The sequence below is a fragment of the Panthera uncia genome, chromosome B4 (assembly GCF_023721935.1).
Source record: "Panthera uncia isolate 11264 chromosome B4, Puncia_PCG_1.0, whole genome shotgun sequence".
Lineage (NCBI taxonomy): Eukaryota > Metazoa > Chordata > Mammalia > Carnivora > Felidae > Panthera > Panthera uncia.
In genome coordinates, this window is record NC_064809.1 from 19001830 (window position 1) to 19015594 (window position 13765).

The 13765-nt window shown below is 40.5% G+C and overlaps 1 protein-coding gene across 11 annotated transcripts in view; it reads right to left on the minus strand.

The window, feature by feature from the left end:
- NEBL (nebulette) overlaps positions 1-13765 on the minus strand; it is a 358160-nt gene that overhangs the window by 84785 nt on the left and 259610 nt on the right. For 8 of the 11 annotated variants that reach the window (XM_049626927.1, XM_049626926.1, XM_049626933.1 and 5 more), the window contains exon 5: positions 8373-8483. The exons of the other annotated variants lie outside the window; for them this stretch is intronic. In XM_049626927.1, coding sequence (XP_049482884.1) covers positions 8373-8483 — 111 coding nt within the window. The remainder of the gene's footprint in view (positions 1-8372; positions 8484-13765) is intronic. 11 annotated transcript variants of the gene reach the window in all.

The window sequence follows — 13765 nt, forward strand, 5'->3', positions numbered from 1 at the left end:
AGCATTACTGCATATGAACTGGATTCATACAACATAAAAAAATGTGAGCCCAAGACTTTGGCACAAAACCAATCTTACAGGATTTTACAGAGACCGCTCTGATAAGCATGTCAACGTGGGTATGTGTGTATGTGCATATTCACATACAGAATATTCTCATCAAGGGCCTTAACTTGCCCATCACACAGTCTTGACCCCCAGTGGATGCAGGATAAGCCCAGCACATGAAAGTAGAAAATCATTTCCTGGGGTAAGGGTGTGTGAAGCTGTTCCTCTCCGGCTTTCTCTTCTTTTTCTGACTGGACTCTTAAAATGCCCGTGTGTGGGAAGACTAGTCATGCTTACTGACAGTTTTATTTTCTAGCAACTACCATCACAATGAGTCCAAAAAATAAAAGCAATTACATTAAGGAACATTCATTCTCTGAATGCACATGAGATGCAACCAAACTGAAGCGCGGAAAATAGAAAAATATATGTAAATTTAAAGAGAAAAATATATGTAAATTTTATCAAACCTACTTTAGGTGATGGTGGTTATTCAGATTTGAATTCGACTGACAAACAGGAAGTGAGACCAGACCAAAACTAGTATAATGCCCCCTGCCCCGGTCAACACCTCACCAATCTGTCCACTTCTCTGTTTCTCGAGGTTGGTCATAAGTTAAAGGAATATTTATCTATTTTCCAGATGTAATTCTACCTGGCAATGTCACCAGGGGCTGATTGATTTGTCCATTACATTAGTTCTATTAAAGTTCTAACGCAAAGAGTGCAGCAATGGTCGTTTTTAAGACCCACCTTCATTTTTTCAAGGCGTAGAAAGGTAAGACACAGAAACTTACAACTGAACATCTACACAAAATGCACAATTATTTATATTGGTACAATACAAATATTTCTAATGCTGCCTGTGAATTTTCTACAGTAGGATCATCTAAGGTACTTATTCAAAAACTAGATTCCTGGGGCGCCTGGGTGGCTCAGTCGGTTAAGCATCCAACTTCAGCTCAGGTCACGATCTCACGGTCCGTGAGTTCGAGCCCGGCGTCGGGCTCTGGGCTGATGGCTCAGAGCCTGGAGCCTGCTTCCGATTCTGTGTCTCCCTCTCTCTCTGCCCCTCCCCTGTTCATGCTCTGTCTCTCTCTGTCTCAAAAATAAATAAACGTTAAAAAAAAAACAAAAAAAAACTAGATTCCTGAGGTCCATCCCCAACCCTACGTAACAGAATTCCGGTAAATGGGGCTCAAGAATCCGCATTCTAATGAATTCCCCTGTTGATCTATATAAGCCAGTGTTCTAGATAATATCAATGTATCTTGTTATTTTCCTTTCAGTCTTGTAGAGTTAAAAACCATTTGTACTTTCTTACTTCCTTCAAAAATAATTATCAGGTACAAGAAATGAAAATGCATTAATACTTTGATAGGCTCCCTACGCATTATATTATTTCATTTCGGTGAAATGTTTACATACATTTCTATTTATTCTTTCAAGGGCTTGCTTTTGCCTCACCACCAAGACTGTTTTTTTAAACTGTGTTTATAATCATGAATCTGTCTAACAAGTAAACACAGCTTCGATAGAATTCGCGTAATTTCAGCAAGAGCATCTGTTTTCTTCACTATTTCTGTTTTCACAGGCTTTACCTTAGCAAGTAATTCAGGTAGGTTTTGTGCACACGGGTAGCAAAAGAAACATGAAAACGGGCTGGAAACTGAGTTATATTGTTGGGCGAATTTTAAATCCTTCGGGATTTAAAATTAAGCCAATTTCATTGGCTTCAAATAGCAACACGCTCCCGCTCCAACGATGGCCAATCAACCTCAGCCGGCGCTCAGTTAAACACAAGCTGTGTAAACAAAAACCGACTCTCAGGTGAAAACAAACCGAAATTACTACCCACCTACAAGACTAACTGTTTCTAAGTTACTGCATTCATACAAAAACCACAGGGGGGGAATGTCTTTTTGTTTAGAAAAGAATGAGGATAAAAACGGAAACCCTTACTTTCTGAAAAGAGCTGCAACCTTCCAGAAATCTAAGCTTTGCATGGGTTATGTAATTATATGCTGCTCAGCCTAATGACTGCGTGAAGAGAGGTGAGGGGCACAAAGGCAGCAGGAGCAGGACTCTGAATAGGGCCCCATCATCCATGTAAATTGCAAATTAGAGGCCGGCATATGTGACTCAAAACAAATATGAAGATTGACAAGAGCTGCAGATTCAAACAAGCGGACGGCACAGAGCCACACAGGAGAGCAGCACGGGAGCCCGGTCGCTAGTCAGATCTTCCAGAATATCAGTGCGTGGGGACATCCCACGGGAACGGGGCTTCATGTGGGGAGGCACAGGGCCACCAGCTCCTGGGCTGCACCGTGAGCAACGATGTCTGAACTTGGTGGTGTGCCGGCTGCCCGGCTTTGAGGAGGGCTCGACTGCCATTTCTCAAGTGTCCCCAACGTGTCTTAGCTCCGTTCTGCAGTCTGTCCGAACCCGGGAAGAGGAAAAACGGTACACGGCCGAAGAGAGGTTTGGCAGTGGAAGGTCAAAGAATATATATGGTTTTTTCCCCCTATTTCCGGAATGACTTCAAACCCCCAAGTGCTAACTGTATTGGAACAGTGGACCGACCGGTCTCCGTTCTTCAGGCTGTCTTCTCATGAATCTTGAATCTTAGAAACTTCTCGTGTTCTACAGAACGCTGTTGAAGAAGGAGAAAACAGGAGGCTCCTAAAAATCGTCAAGCCCAGGATGCGTGCAAGCTCGAGGGTCAGCAACTGATTTTACCTTGTTTTGTGTAATGCGTTGCTCCCTACTGCGTCCTCAGAGCATAGGAGAGGAGGAAAAAAGCCGGAGGAGGGACGAAAAAAGGAGAAGAGAGATACTTCAGTCTCTTCCCAGGAGAAAGTATGTTTCCCCACTTCTTTAAATCTCTTATTATACCTTTCAATGAAGTTTGATTGTTTCCTTCTATAGGTCCCACCCAAGGCAATAAAGGAATTCTCATACGATGACCATTTTCTTATACGCTGATCCTGTATCCAAGATAAACTCCTTACCTTTTTAATAATATCTGTAGAGAATGATTACGGTTTCTTCTTCAGGAACACCTAGAATTATTACTATACCTGCTTGATCTCTTCCTCTTATCTCCCCTCCCCCCCCCCCCCCCCACTAAATTTATTTCCCTGCCCTTTCCCACGTCTCTGGGTCATTTTCCGTTGTAATGGACATTTATCCTTTTCTTCTAATCCGCCTGGGATTTTTCCTTTGGAAACTGCCTCTCCGTTACTCCACGTGAATTGGTGGGGCTGTCCAATGCAGCCTACCTTCTTGATGACAGAAACAGCCACATGACAGTCTGTCCAATAAGATACCCCAACCCCTTGGAAACCATGATCGATAAGAGGGCAGACACATAACCCAGGGGGGGGGGGCCAGAGGCACCGATGGATCCGAGGCTGAGGGAGAAAGACCTACTGTCTTTCTCTCTGGGATCAGCTGCTGAGGGGATGATTTGATTTTGGAAACACCAGCTGTCATCTTGAGACCACCTAGACAGAGTCCGTCCGAAAGCAAAGCCACGAGACGGGTCGAGAGGAAGAGTCCCGGTGACACTGTGATCTCTAGATCCAGTTACACTTGAAGGCAGCTTGAATGTCTAATTATGTAAACCCATAAATTCTCATGTTTTACTTAGCTAACTTGAGGCGGAGTTCTGGTGCTAACTCTAGAAACTCCCGACGAATGCCATCTCCACTTCATGTTTTTCTGCAGTGTCCAATGTGTTCTTCGTTGCCTCCAATAGAGATATTAATCCCATCAGAATTTCTTTTTGAACTTCTTAGCTCACCACGTTCACTTGAGTAGACTTAAATAAATCAAATCCAACTGGCCCAGAACCATTCATTCCCTTTGCTACTCTGCTGAAGGGTAACATGATTCTTGGTGAGAAGAGACTAGATAGGATGGACATCTTTTAAGTCTGCAGAACGGAAGTGAGTCGTGTGGCCTGTACTTAGTGATAATCTCAAAGCGCTGGTGAAGTCATTCTCAAGAAATACTTTTATTGTCATCGGAAACTCTCACATGAGAACAGCTCCCAGGTATCATCAGATAGGCGCATGGACTGGAAATCCCATCGTACGCTTATTTCCGTCTGGGCATGCTGTACGTAAAAAACTAGTAAAATATTACATTGTACATATGTTTTTTTGAGAGAATGTAAACCTTTTATTTACAAGTAAATGCGGGATCTGATATTCATCAGAAGGCACAAAAGTTTTCCATTTCCTAAAAGATGGAGTAGAATATGGAGCTTTATCTTTGTCGTTTTTATGCCTGTCTTGTTTACAAAAATCATTTTAGAGTTGACAGACATTTTCTTACTCATGACTTCATTTTACCACCACCGTAATCTTGTAAAGAAGGCAGAATGGGTATTACTAACTACTCTTGGAGATGAACAAAATACTAATGTGTCTATTTTAATACTAAGTCCTGAAGTGCTGTTATTGTAAGTCACACCAGGAAATCACAGGGAACCACGAATGTTTTTCCAGTATCATTTTACTGATTTATCTCTAAGCTTTTTCACTTTCTGATGGAAAAGAAAAGAAATTGTATCTCCTGATAAGTTTTTATTGCCATCAAGGAAGTATATACATCATGCTCAAAAAGGACATTAAGTCTCTTGTTTCCCTGCTGAATACTTCCTTCTAATACACATTGAATTGATTACCAATATGGTGTTTTGGAAAAGTTTATCACTCCAATTTCACCCCAAGTCTATACAGACCACATTACTTGCAAAACTGAAGATGGCAATTCAAACTTTGTTTGACTTCCTTCAGACCTATTGGGTTTCACGTCTCTGATAAGATTGATGAGAACTAATCATGTTACTGGGGTTTTCATTTCGAGCCCATCTTTAGGGGAAAGTAACAGGATAGATTACCTCCAGTTCCTCTAAATTACATTAGAAGAATTTGGCAGGGGTACATCCCTTAAGATACGAAAGGATTTAGATTGGCTGTTTTTAATAATTTCTTGATTTTAGTATCAACAAGATAGGTAGTTATATGGGTTCAGAAATATTTTGAACATGCCCTTCTGAACTAAACGCTTCTTAAAATAAATTGCATATTGAGTTGGCTCTTTTCTAAATCTAAGCTCTTTTAATTATTTCAAATTGACTATGAAATCATCCTAACCTCTCAGATCACCCTTTAAAATTGGAGGAGGACCAAAGAGGACTCATATTTTATGGAACAGCTCTTCTGCAAAGCCCTTCACATGTACCATCTCATTTAATACTCGTGAGAGCCCAGTGAGGTAGATTATCACTGCCCCATTTTACAGATGGGAATGCTGAGATTTGGAGATATTAAGTAACCTGTCCAAGGTCATCCAGGCAACATGTGGTCTGACTCTGAATTCCTTTTCTGTTATGTGCTACCGTGGGGGGTATTCAGACAAATGATTTCCCCCCTGTTCTGTGCTCACTGAATTTGGGGGTGACAGAAGAGACTAGCACCCCTAGAATAGCCTTCCTCTTGAAACTCTCAGTTACGCAGAGGTGAGGATTCAGATGGCCCTCACCGAAGCCCTCTCCTCTCAAGGCCGGAGGGAGAGAGAGGTTCTAAAAGAAAGATCACACCCTTAAACCCATTGGTGGATGTTCTAATAAAAGTTTGAGCCGAAAGGAGGCAGAAATTACAAGGCTTAAAGCACAGCTGTCCTGGTTTCCTGGTTCTCTTAACAGAGAGTGGAAACTCACTTGCTTTGGGGAGAAACATAAAAAGGCAAGCCAGGAGGCCTCTTTGCATTACTTCTAGGTAAATCAGATGTACATGTGCCACACATTTTAGTTTACATTAAATCGCATCACTTCGGGGCACAACGTAAAGTGGCACTCCACCTTACGAAAGGGTCATTCTGTTAGTTAGTTCTGGGCAGATGAGGGTGACCGGACTGAAGCTTTATGGGAGACAGGGTGTCGTCTACCGTGGAGATGCGGTCGCCTCACCTACGAGCCAAGAGAAGTTCCTGCTTTCTTGGGGCGTTCCAGACCTAGGTTTAAATCTCATATTGTAGGGACAACAAATGTATTATTCTGAGTGCCTTGACTCTAGGGGAATATCAACTACTTCACAGGTAGAATACAAATATCATTCTCACTTTAAATCTGAGCAAATAGTCTTAAACACTTTCTAAATCCTATTATATGTACAAACTTTGCATGTAAAGGTTGAGCCGAGAAGGCAGAGGAGTGTAAGTAAATACACCCTTCTCCCATAAGTACACAGTATTGAATGGAAGAGAAAAGGCCTTTATACTCTATTCCCTCAATCCCTCAATCAAAGACCTTTGAAAAGAAAAGGCACAGTTAAAATAATAACCCCGGTTCTATGATAAGGAACTTCCGTATTTGAATTTCATTGAATTATAGAGTTGGAAAAGGCTTCCCGAGGGTCCGTGTAATGTGGTCCGGCCCCTCCCGGACCACCGCCGCCACCTTCTTTCCTGCAGTGCCTTGAATCTGTTCATCTAAATTCTGATGATAACCTATTAGGTCCCACATTTAAAAAAAATTTCACGTAAAATCTTGACCAGTAACCAGTGACTTTTAAGAGGGAGGTAGCAGGGCGTAATGGAGAGCGTGGGCTTGGGAGTTTGACTCTTTGGTCTCGTTTTCTTCATCTACAAACTGGGATGCAGTGCAGGGACTTTGCGAGAACTGGAAATGATCAGGGTCTTGGCACAGTTCCTGCCGTGCAGCAGGGCTCGCTAAGTGGTAGTTATTATGATTATGATCCTCATTCTGTAAGCAAACCGTTCTTACAAAGCATCCCCTTAAAATGGCCTTGCTGGTAATTACAGACACGTAGCTTCCTCATCTCTTATCAAGGTTAAACCATCTTAGAAAATTGTCTTGTTATTGGCATATGTTTACACAGTTGAATTAAAATGTAAAACCTCGCTCAGTTTTTACTTAAGCACTGACCTATTACAATTTAATATCAGATAATTGTTGCCAACCTGCAAAGAGACACTGAACAGCCGGGGCTCTGGGGACAGAGTCAGCAAAGCACCATTCAATAAAGGAACGCAGTGGTGGGACAGAGCCCACGTGAGATGACCAAGATGTATCAGGTACTTTCCAAAGAAAGGGAGTTTCTTGACCCAGCTAAGGCAGACACCTTTATCGTAACTGATTCTAACCCATAAAGACCCAAACACACAGTTCCTGCATTCTTTCTAGAGAGCAAAGAACTGACAACGGGGAGAGAAACAGGCTTCCACTGAAATTTCAGGAAGAAACTATTCTTCTAGGCCACCAGGAGAGTGGTGGTCATTGAACAAACACATGAAGGTTTTCATGTGCCTGCTAACTTACAACTGTATAATCTGCTAACTTATAAAAGAATTCATTCTCAGGGTGCCTGGGTGGCTCAGTCAGTTGAGCATCCAGCTTCGTCTCAAGGTTCACGAGTTGGAGCCCCGCATGGGGTCACTGCTGTTAGCACAGAGCCCGCTTTGGATCTTCTGTCCCCTTCTCTCTCTGCCCCTCCCCCACTCACGCTCGCTCTCTCTCTGTCTCTCTCTGTCTCTCTCTGTCTCTCTCAAAAATAAATAAAAATTTAAAAAACAATTCATTTTCATTTTCTATGGGCTTGTTTAACTGCTTTCATGTTCTCCATGGGTCTTGAGTTTGACAATTTGCTCTTCATATACATTCCAAAAGAAACAGGAGTGGGGTACAATCTCACTAGCATTTGTGACTCTCCCCTGGATCAGTGATTTATGGGGCCCTTTCTCCAAGTTCTTCTGTAATTCTAGACTAGAAACTATGGGAGCTTCACCATCAAGTCAAGGGCACTCTGGGAAATGCTAATAACCCAACAGGTCCAAAGCACAGTTTTTAATATCTGTAAGTGCCTGACATTTTAAAGGCATTCCACAAGGTTTTTATGCTTTTGACAGAATAATTCAGATGGACTTCTGACTGAACACTGAGAGATAAGAAAGAACGAAAGAAAGAAAGAAAGAAAGAAAGAAAGAAAGAAAGGAGGGAGGAAGGAAAGAAGAAAGAAAGAAAGAAAGAAAGAAAGAAAGAAAGAAAGAAAAGAGAAAGAAAGAGAAAAGAGAAAGAAAGAGAAAAAGAAATAAAGAAGGAAAGAAGAAAGAGAAAAAGAAAGAAAGAAGGAAAGAAAGAAAGAAAGAAAGAAAGAAAGAAAGAAAGAAAAAAATTTTACAGTCCTTTTTGAATAGGAGAGCTGTAATAATTAAATTTTGACAACATATCCATTAGCCCTCATGTGGTGAACTACAATTCCCCAGAAAATCACGAGGGACAGCTTCCTTACATTACTCTGGTGTTTATTGACCTCCATGGCATGTTTGATCTCGGGTGGCTCCTTCATATGAGCATAATCTGAGAATCCTCTGGCAGCATCATGTTTCTGCTTATAGGCAACCTTAAAAAACACACATCAGTTAGTTTCATTCAGGGGTATGTTAAATTCTTACCTGTTAAAGTTCAGTGTTTTCGCTAGAAGTTTGTGTTTTTGAATACCATCATGATGGACATGGTCGCCTAAGCTTCTATAATGAGAGAGTATACACCGTGCTTTAATGTTAGTGCTTCAGGTTAGACTTGTAATTCTAACTCTTCACTGTACGCTGAAACTCCCACCCATATGCAGCTCGCTTGAATCTCAGCTACAGTTTTGGGAAACCTTCCAAATCTCTGAGCCTTTGGGGGTCATAAATGTCCAAGGTTTAAATCTTGGGAAAGCAACTGACACGGTGGGGGGAAATGATCAGACATTTATAGGGGAATTTTTTCATCTTTTAATTAGTTGTTATGACTTTCCGTAGGCACAGTTATATTATAACATAAACCTCATGAAACACCCTAACCTTTGGGAGAAAATATAACATGCGGGCAGATTTCTGAGATAATGTCCTCTGGGAGAGAAACGAGCATCATGCCAACACTATCCATTGCTATCACTCCAATCTGTTCCCTCCTGGGATGGAGAGAAGGCGTGAGAAAGATTGCTTCAAAAATGGAAGTAACCAAACTCAACAACAGAGTTAGAAAAAAGAAGATCCAGAAGGCAACAAACAAACCCCTTCCCCCTAGTCTATTCTATAATCCTATGTCTCTCCCTAGCAATTTTCAATTACTCTCATTTTTTGTAGAATTACTGATTTTCGGTTTTCCCTCACTAGAACATAACTGCTTAGCTCACTGAATGCTCAGAACCCAAAATAGTGCTGGCATAAAGTAAGGAAGAATGACTATTTGCTCAATGAATGAACGAACGAAAATAAAACAGGAATGAATGAATGATTTTAAAATTAGTTTTAAATATATATTAAAAGTTCTATAATACGAAAATATTTATAGAGTTAGAATAACTTGAAACAAGAGAATAAAGACAATTTAAAGAGAAAAACTAGAAGAGTATTCATCAAGAACAAAACAAGATCTAATTTTTAATGAAAAGGAATACAGCTAAACTTGAGGAAAACTTTTTACTAATACAAGCTCCTTGACAGCGATGTCTATATCTTCTTAGATATCTTTTAATATCCTGTGTCTATCATAGTGAATGATGGAGTATAGAAGTCAATAAATGCTTGGCGAATGCATGAATAAATGAGTTTATTAAATATTCTCAACTTTTAAAAAAAAATGGGGTGCCTGGTTGACTCAGTCAGTTATGTGTCCAAATCTTGATTTCGGCTCAGGTCATGATCTCACAGTTCGTGGGATCAAGCCCGGCGTTGGGCTCTGTGCTGACAGTATGCAGCCTTCCTGGGATTCTCTCTCTCTCTCTCTTTCTCTCTCTCTCCGCCCCCTCCCACTTGCTCCCGAGCTCTCTCTCTCTCTCAAAGTAAATAAACTTTAAATACAAAATAAATAAATAAAAATTGAGGCACCTGGGTGGTTCAGTCGATTGAGCATCCAACTTCCACTCAGGTCATGATCTCACGTCTCGTGGGTTTGAGCCCCGCATCGGGCTCTGTGTTGACAGCTCAGAGCCTGGAGCCTGCTTGGGATTCTGTGTCTCCCTCTCTCTGCCCCGTCCCTACTCATGTGCACGTGTGCTCTCTCTCTCTCTCTCTCTCTCTCTCTCTCTTTCTCTCTCTCTCTCTCTCAAAAATTAATAAACGTTAAAAAAATTTAATAAAGATAAATATTCTCATGAACTCAAACTCCTCATGGGTCTTAATAAACACTATTAACCACTTGTTTATCTTAGATATAATATACTTGTCTGGAGAATTAAAGTGATAATTGTAAAACTAATTTTTAAAAATAAAATCATTGAAATTTACCATAAAAAAAGAAAGTCACCTGTTGCAACCATTAATATTTAAATCCCCTCTCTGGCTCCCTTACCAAGTTCTTCTTGAAAACTTCTACATGAAAGAGAACTCACCCTGGGGCATCACAGTCTCTAAATCGTGAAAGCTGGGATACCAAGTTCCTCCTTTAATGAAACCCCCATCTGTCTTCCCCTGGAAGCCATGCAGGAGTCTAGCTCAGGACAGAACTTCAAATGTAGGTGCACAGCTATCAATGACTTCCATTCCTCCAGACCATCTGCACAGAGTAAGGCCCTGAGGCCCTATACCCTTAAATGCCCTCCTCTGCACAATTTACAATTAGGCCATCTCTTTCTTAACATGCCCGGAATGTTCCAGATATGGTCTGACCTCTCCTAATTAGAACTGTCCAAGCCAGGTTATGACCTCTTCCGTGCTATACGCTATTACTCATGTACCCATAGATGACAATGTTTTCCTTTCGACGGCGATGTTGAGATTTCTGTCAACTAATGCCCTTAAGTCTTGTTCGGTTCTGCCCCGCTCTGTTCTCACATCCAATCTTGCACGTCTAGTTGATTATCAGGACTTACACACAGCACCCCATGTTATTCCAGGGATGATTCATCTTGTTAGTATCTGTCCATTGACTTAATCCATCAGGATATCTAATTCTCATGAACATTATCTTTACATTTTCACCAATTAGTTATGTTAAACAGGAAACCCATTAAGAACCACCATTTAAGTCGACAAAGACCATTATGTCAGTTTCATTACATTCTATATTATAACTTTGGGGGAAAGGAGGAAGAGTTTAATGGGTGGCCAGGTCTATTAAGCCAAGAAGAAACTTTTATCAGATTTGTTTCTTCTTCTTAAATAAAAGGAGACAGCATGTACTATCTCCTTTTTTCTGGGTGCCTGGTTTAATTTGTATTACTTGTGACTTTATAAACATAACCAATGCAGCTGATCATTTAGTGGGTTATCATAGAAATGGCGAGTCATCAAGCACAATTTTAAAAAGAACCCTTTCTTTAAAAGGCTGTGTAATTTTCTCCCTGCAGCATTAAAAGTCATTTCATTTATAGCTGCCACTAAGCACCAGTTTAGAATTAAGATTACATCAAATTGGAGGCAGCCGAACTTTAATTTATCATATTAATTTTCATACTTAGAGTAGCTAATGGAAAATTATGTCAAGCCAATCAATTTTCCGATAAATTTGATTTCGTAGGATTTGTCATTATGGTGTGGCATGTCCCTAAATTAACACTGTTTTCTTCATACCTTGAAAATTAAAGTCACTTTGGTACTGGACACCTAACTAATGGAGGACAACTTGCAATAGTCTTTTTTTTTTTTAATGTTTATTTATTTATTTATTGAGAGAGAGAGAGAGAGAGAGAGAGAGAGAGACACAGGGAGGGGGCAGAGAGACAGGGGGAGAGAGAGAGATTTCCAAGCAGGCTCTGCTCTGTTAGCCAAGAGTCCGATGCAGGGCTTGATCCCACAAACCGTGAGATCGTGACCTGAGCCAAAACCAAGAGTTGGGTGCTTAGCTGACTGAGCCACCCAGGTGCCCCACCTTGCAACAGTCTTATACACGTATATATAAATATGTTTCTAAAAGTAGTGTATACGTTTATCCTATACATTTGATAAGACAGTATATATTTATGTCACATATATGCATGAGATCTGTATACATTTCTAACTTCCAGTAGATTTTAGAACTACTGTCTGGGTAAATGGCACTTCTAACCCCATAGCATAGACACCTCAGAGGCTCCTGAGTCGGGACCCTGTAGCCACTACAGATAAAATGTAGGCTGTCAAACATCTCCTGAGTTCAGACACCTGAGTAGCCTGTATTACTTCTGTGATAAGAGATTATTGAGCCTCTGCGTGAAAAAGCCCTGGTGAGAAGGATCTCACCATTCCATGGCATGGTCCATGCATTTCCAGAAACTTTCTCTGTGATCTTCATTCATAAAATTTGTAAGGGGTGGGTGGGGAGGATATCTAATAAAATGGCATCCAAAACCCTCTACATCTTTCTCTCTTTTTTTAAAAGATATTTCTTCCTCTTAGTCGTTTTCTATAAGGAGCATTAATCTAGCTAATCTCACCTTATTCTAGTTTGAATGAAAGCATCTGACAATGTCTGCAAATTGATTTTAACATAATATTTTGATCCAGTGTCCTAAGTTTAAGGAGACTTTTCAATAGAACCCAGAACACCATGAACTTCCAGAATCTGTCTAATACTCTAATTTAGCCTACCACAAATCTGATACTATCTGGACACAGTAAAAGGTTAGTTGTTTAATTTTTTCAGACACTGTCAAATAGTTTTACTTTCTTGCCAGTCTTATTACCCGGTAAGCTCTGAGAACTTTAATGTTAACAACAATAAAACTGATTTACACAAATCTCAAGAAATGTGATTACATCACACTGAAAGGTTATTATATTACATTATTCCATTGAAATAGATGCTTTATCCAGAATCCAGGTTTTTTTCTTCCTCACAAGTTCAGTGACTAATTACAATAGTGGGCAGTGCTGGGGGCACATACATGTCTTTCCCAGCGTGCACACTCTCTATAACATGTGCTATGCATATAACACATGTTAACGATGTAAGTGACAACTTATTCTGGAGGGAAAAAAAAGATTCTACAATATACACTATGGATTATCTTTCACGTTAAGCTCTATGTTGCATGTGTTTATGTACTATAGCTCTGTTTCTGCCATAACAAGGTGAGAAAAGTTGTACATTTTCATAGCAGTGAGGATGTAAATATCTGACAATGTTACCTTCCCAAGTATAAAACTAAGAATAGAATATTCCTGGGGTGCTCAGTCGGTTAAGCATCCGACTTCGGCTCAGGTCATGATCTCGTGGTTCATGTGCCCGAGCCCCGCGTTGGGCTCTGTGCTGACAGCTCAGAGCCTGGAACCTGCTTCAGATTCTGTGTCTTCCTCTCTCTGCCCCTCCCCACTTGCACCCTGCCTTTCTCTCTCAAAAATAAACATAATTTTTTTAGAAAAAGAATATTCTTCCTCTCTTGTATAACTGTTGTTTCTCCCATATCAAGTGTTGTACTGATTTGCTTTACAGAGTAGTCTGTATTATCAGTAAGTGGGTAGGTGATCAGATGTTGGCAAGGAAAAAAAGGGGGCACATTAGTCATGGTCAGCCATGCCAAACCCTGATATCATATATTTTTAGCCTCGTGTTGTGCAGCTCAGGTTCGCTAACTGCTAAGCTGAGTACACAGCAGACATTTAAATTTGTAATAATCAGGTACTTAGAAATGTTCTGCAAAAGATAACGATGTTCAGCCGTTTTCAAGAGCACTTTATTTTCAGACTATTTTTAAATTATCCTCTACTTTAAAAAGAT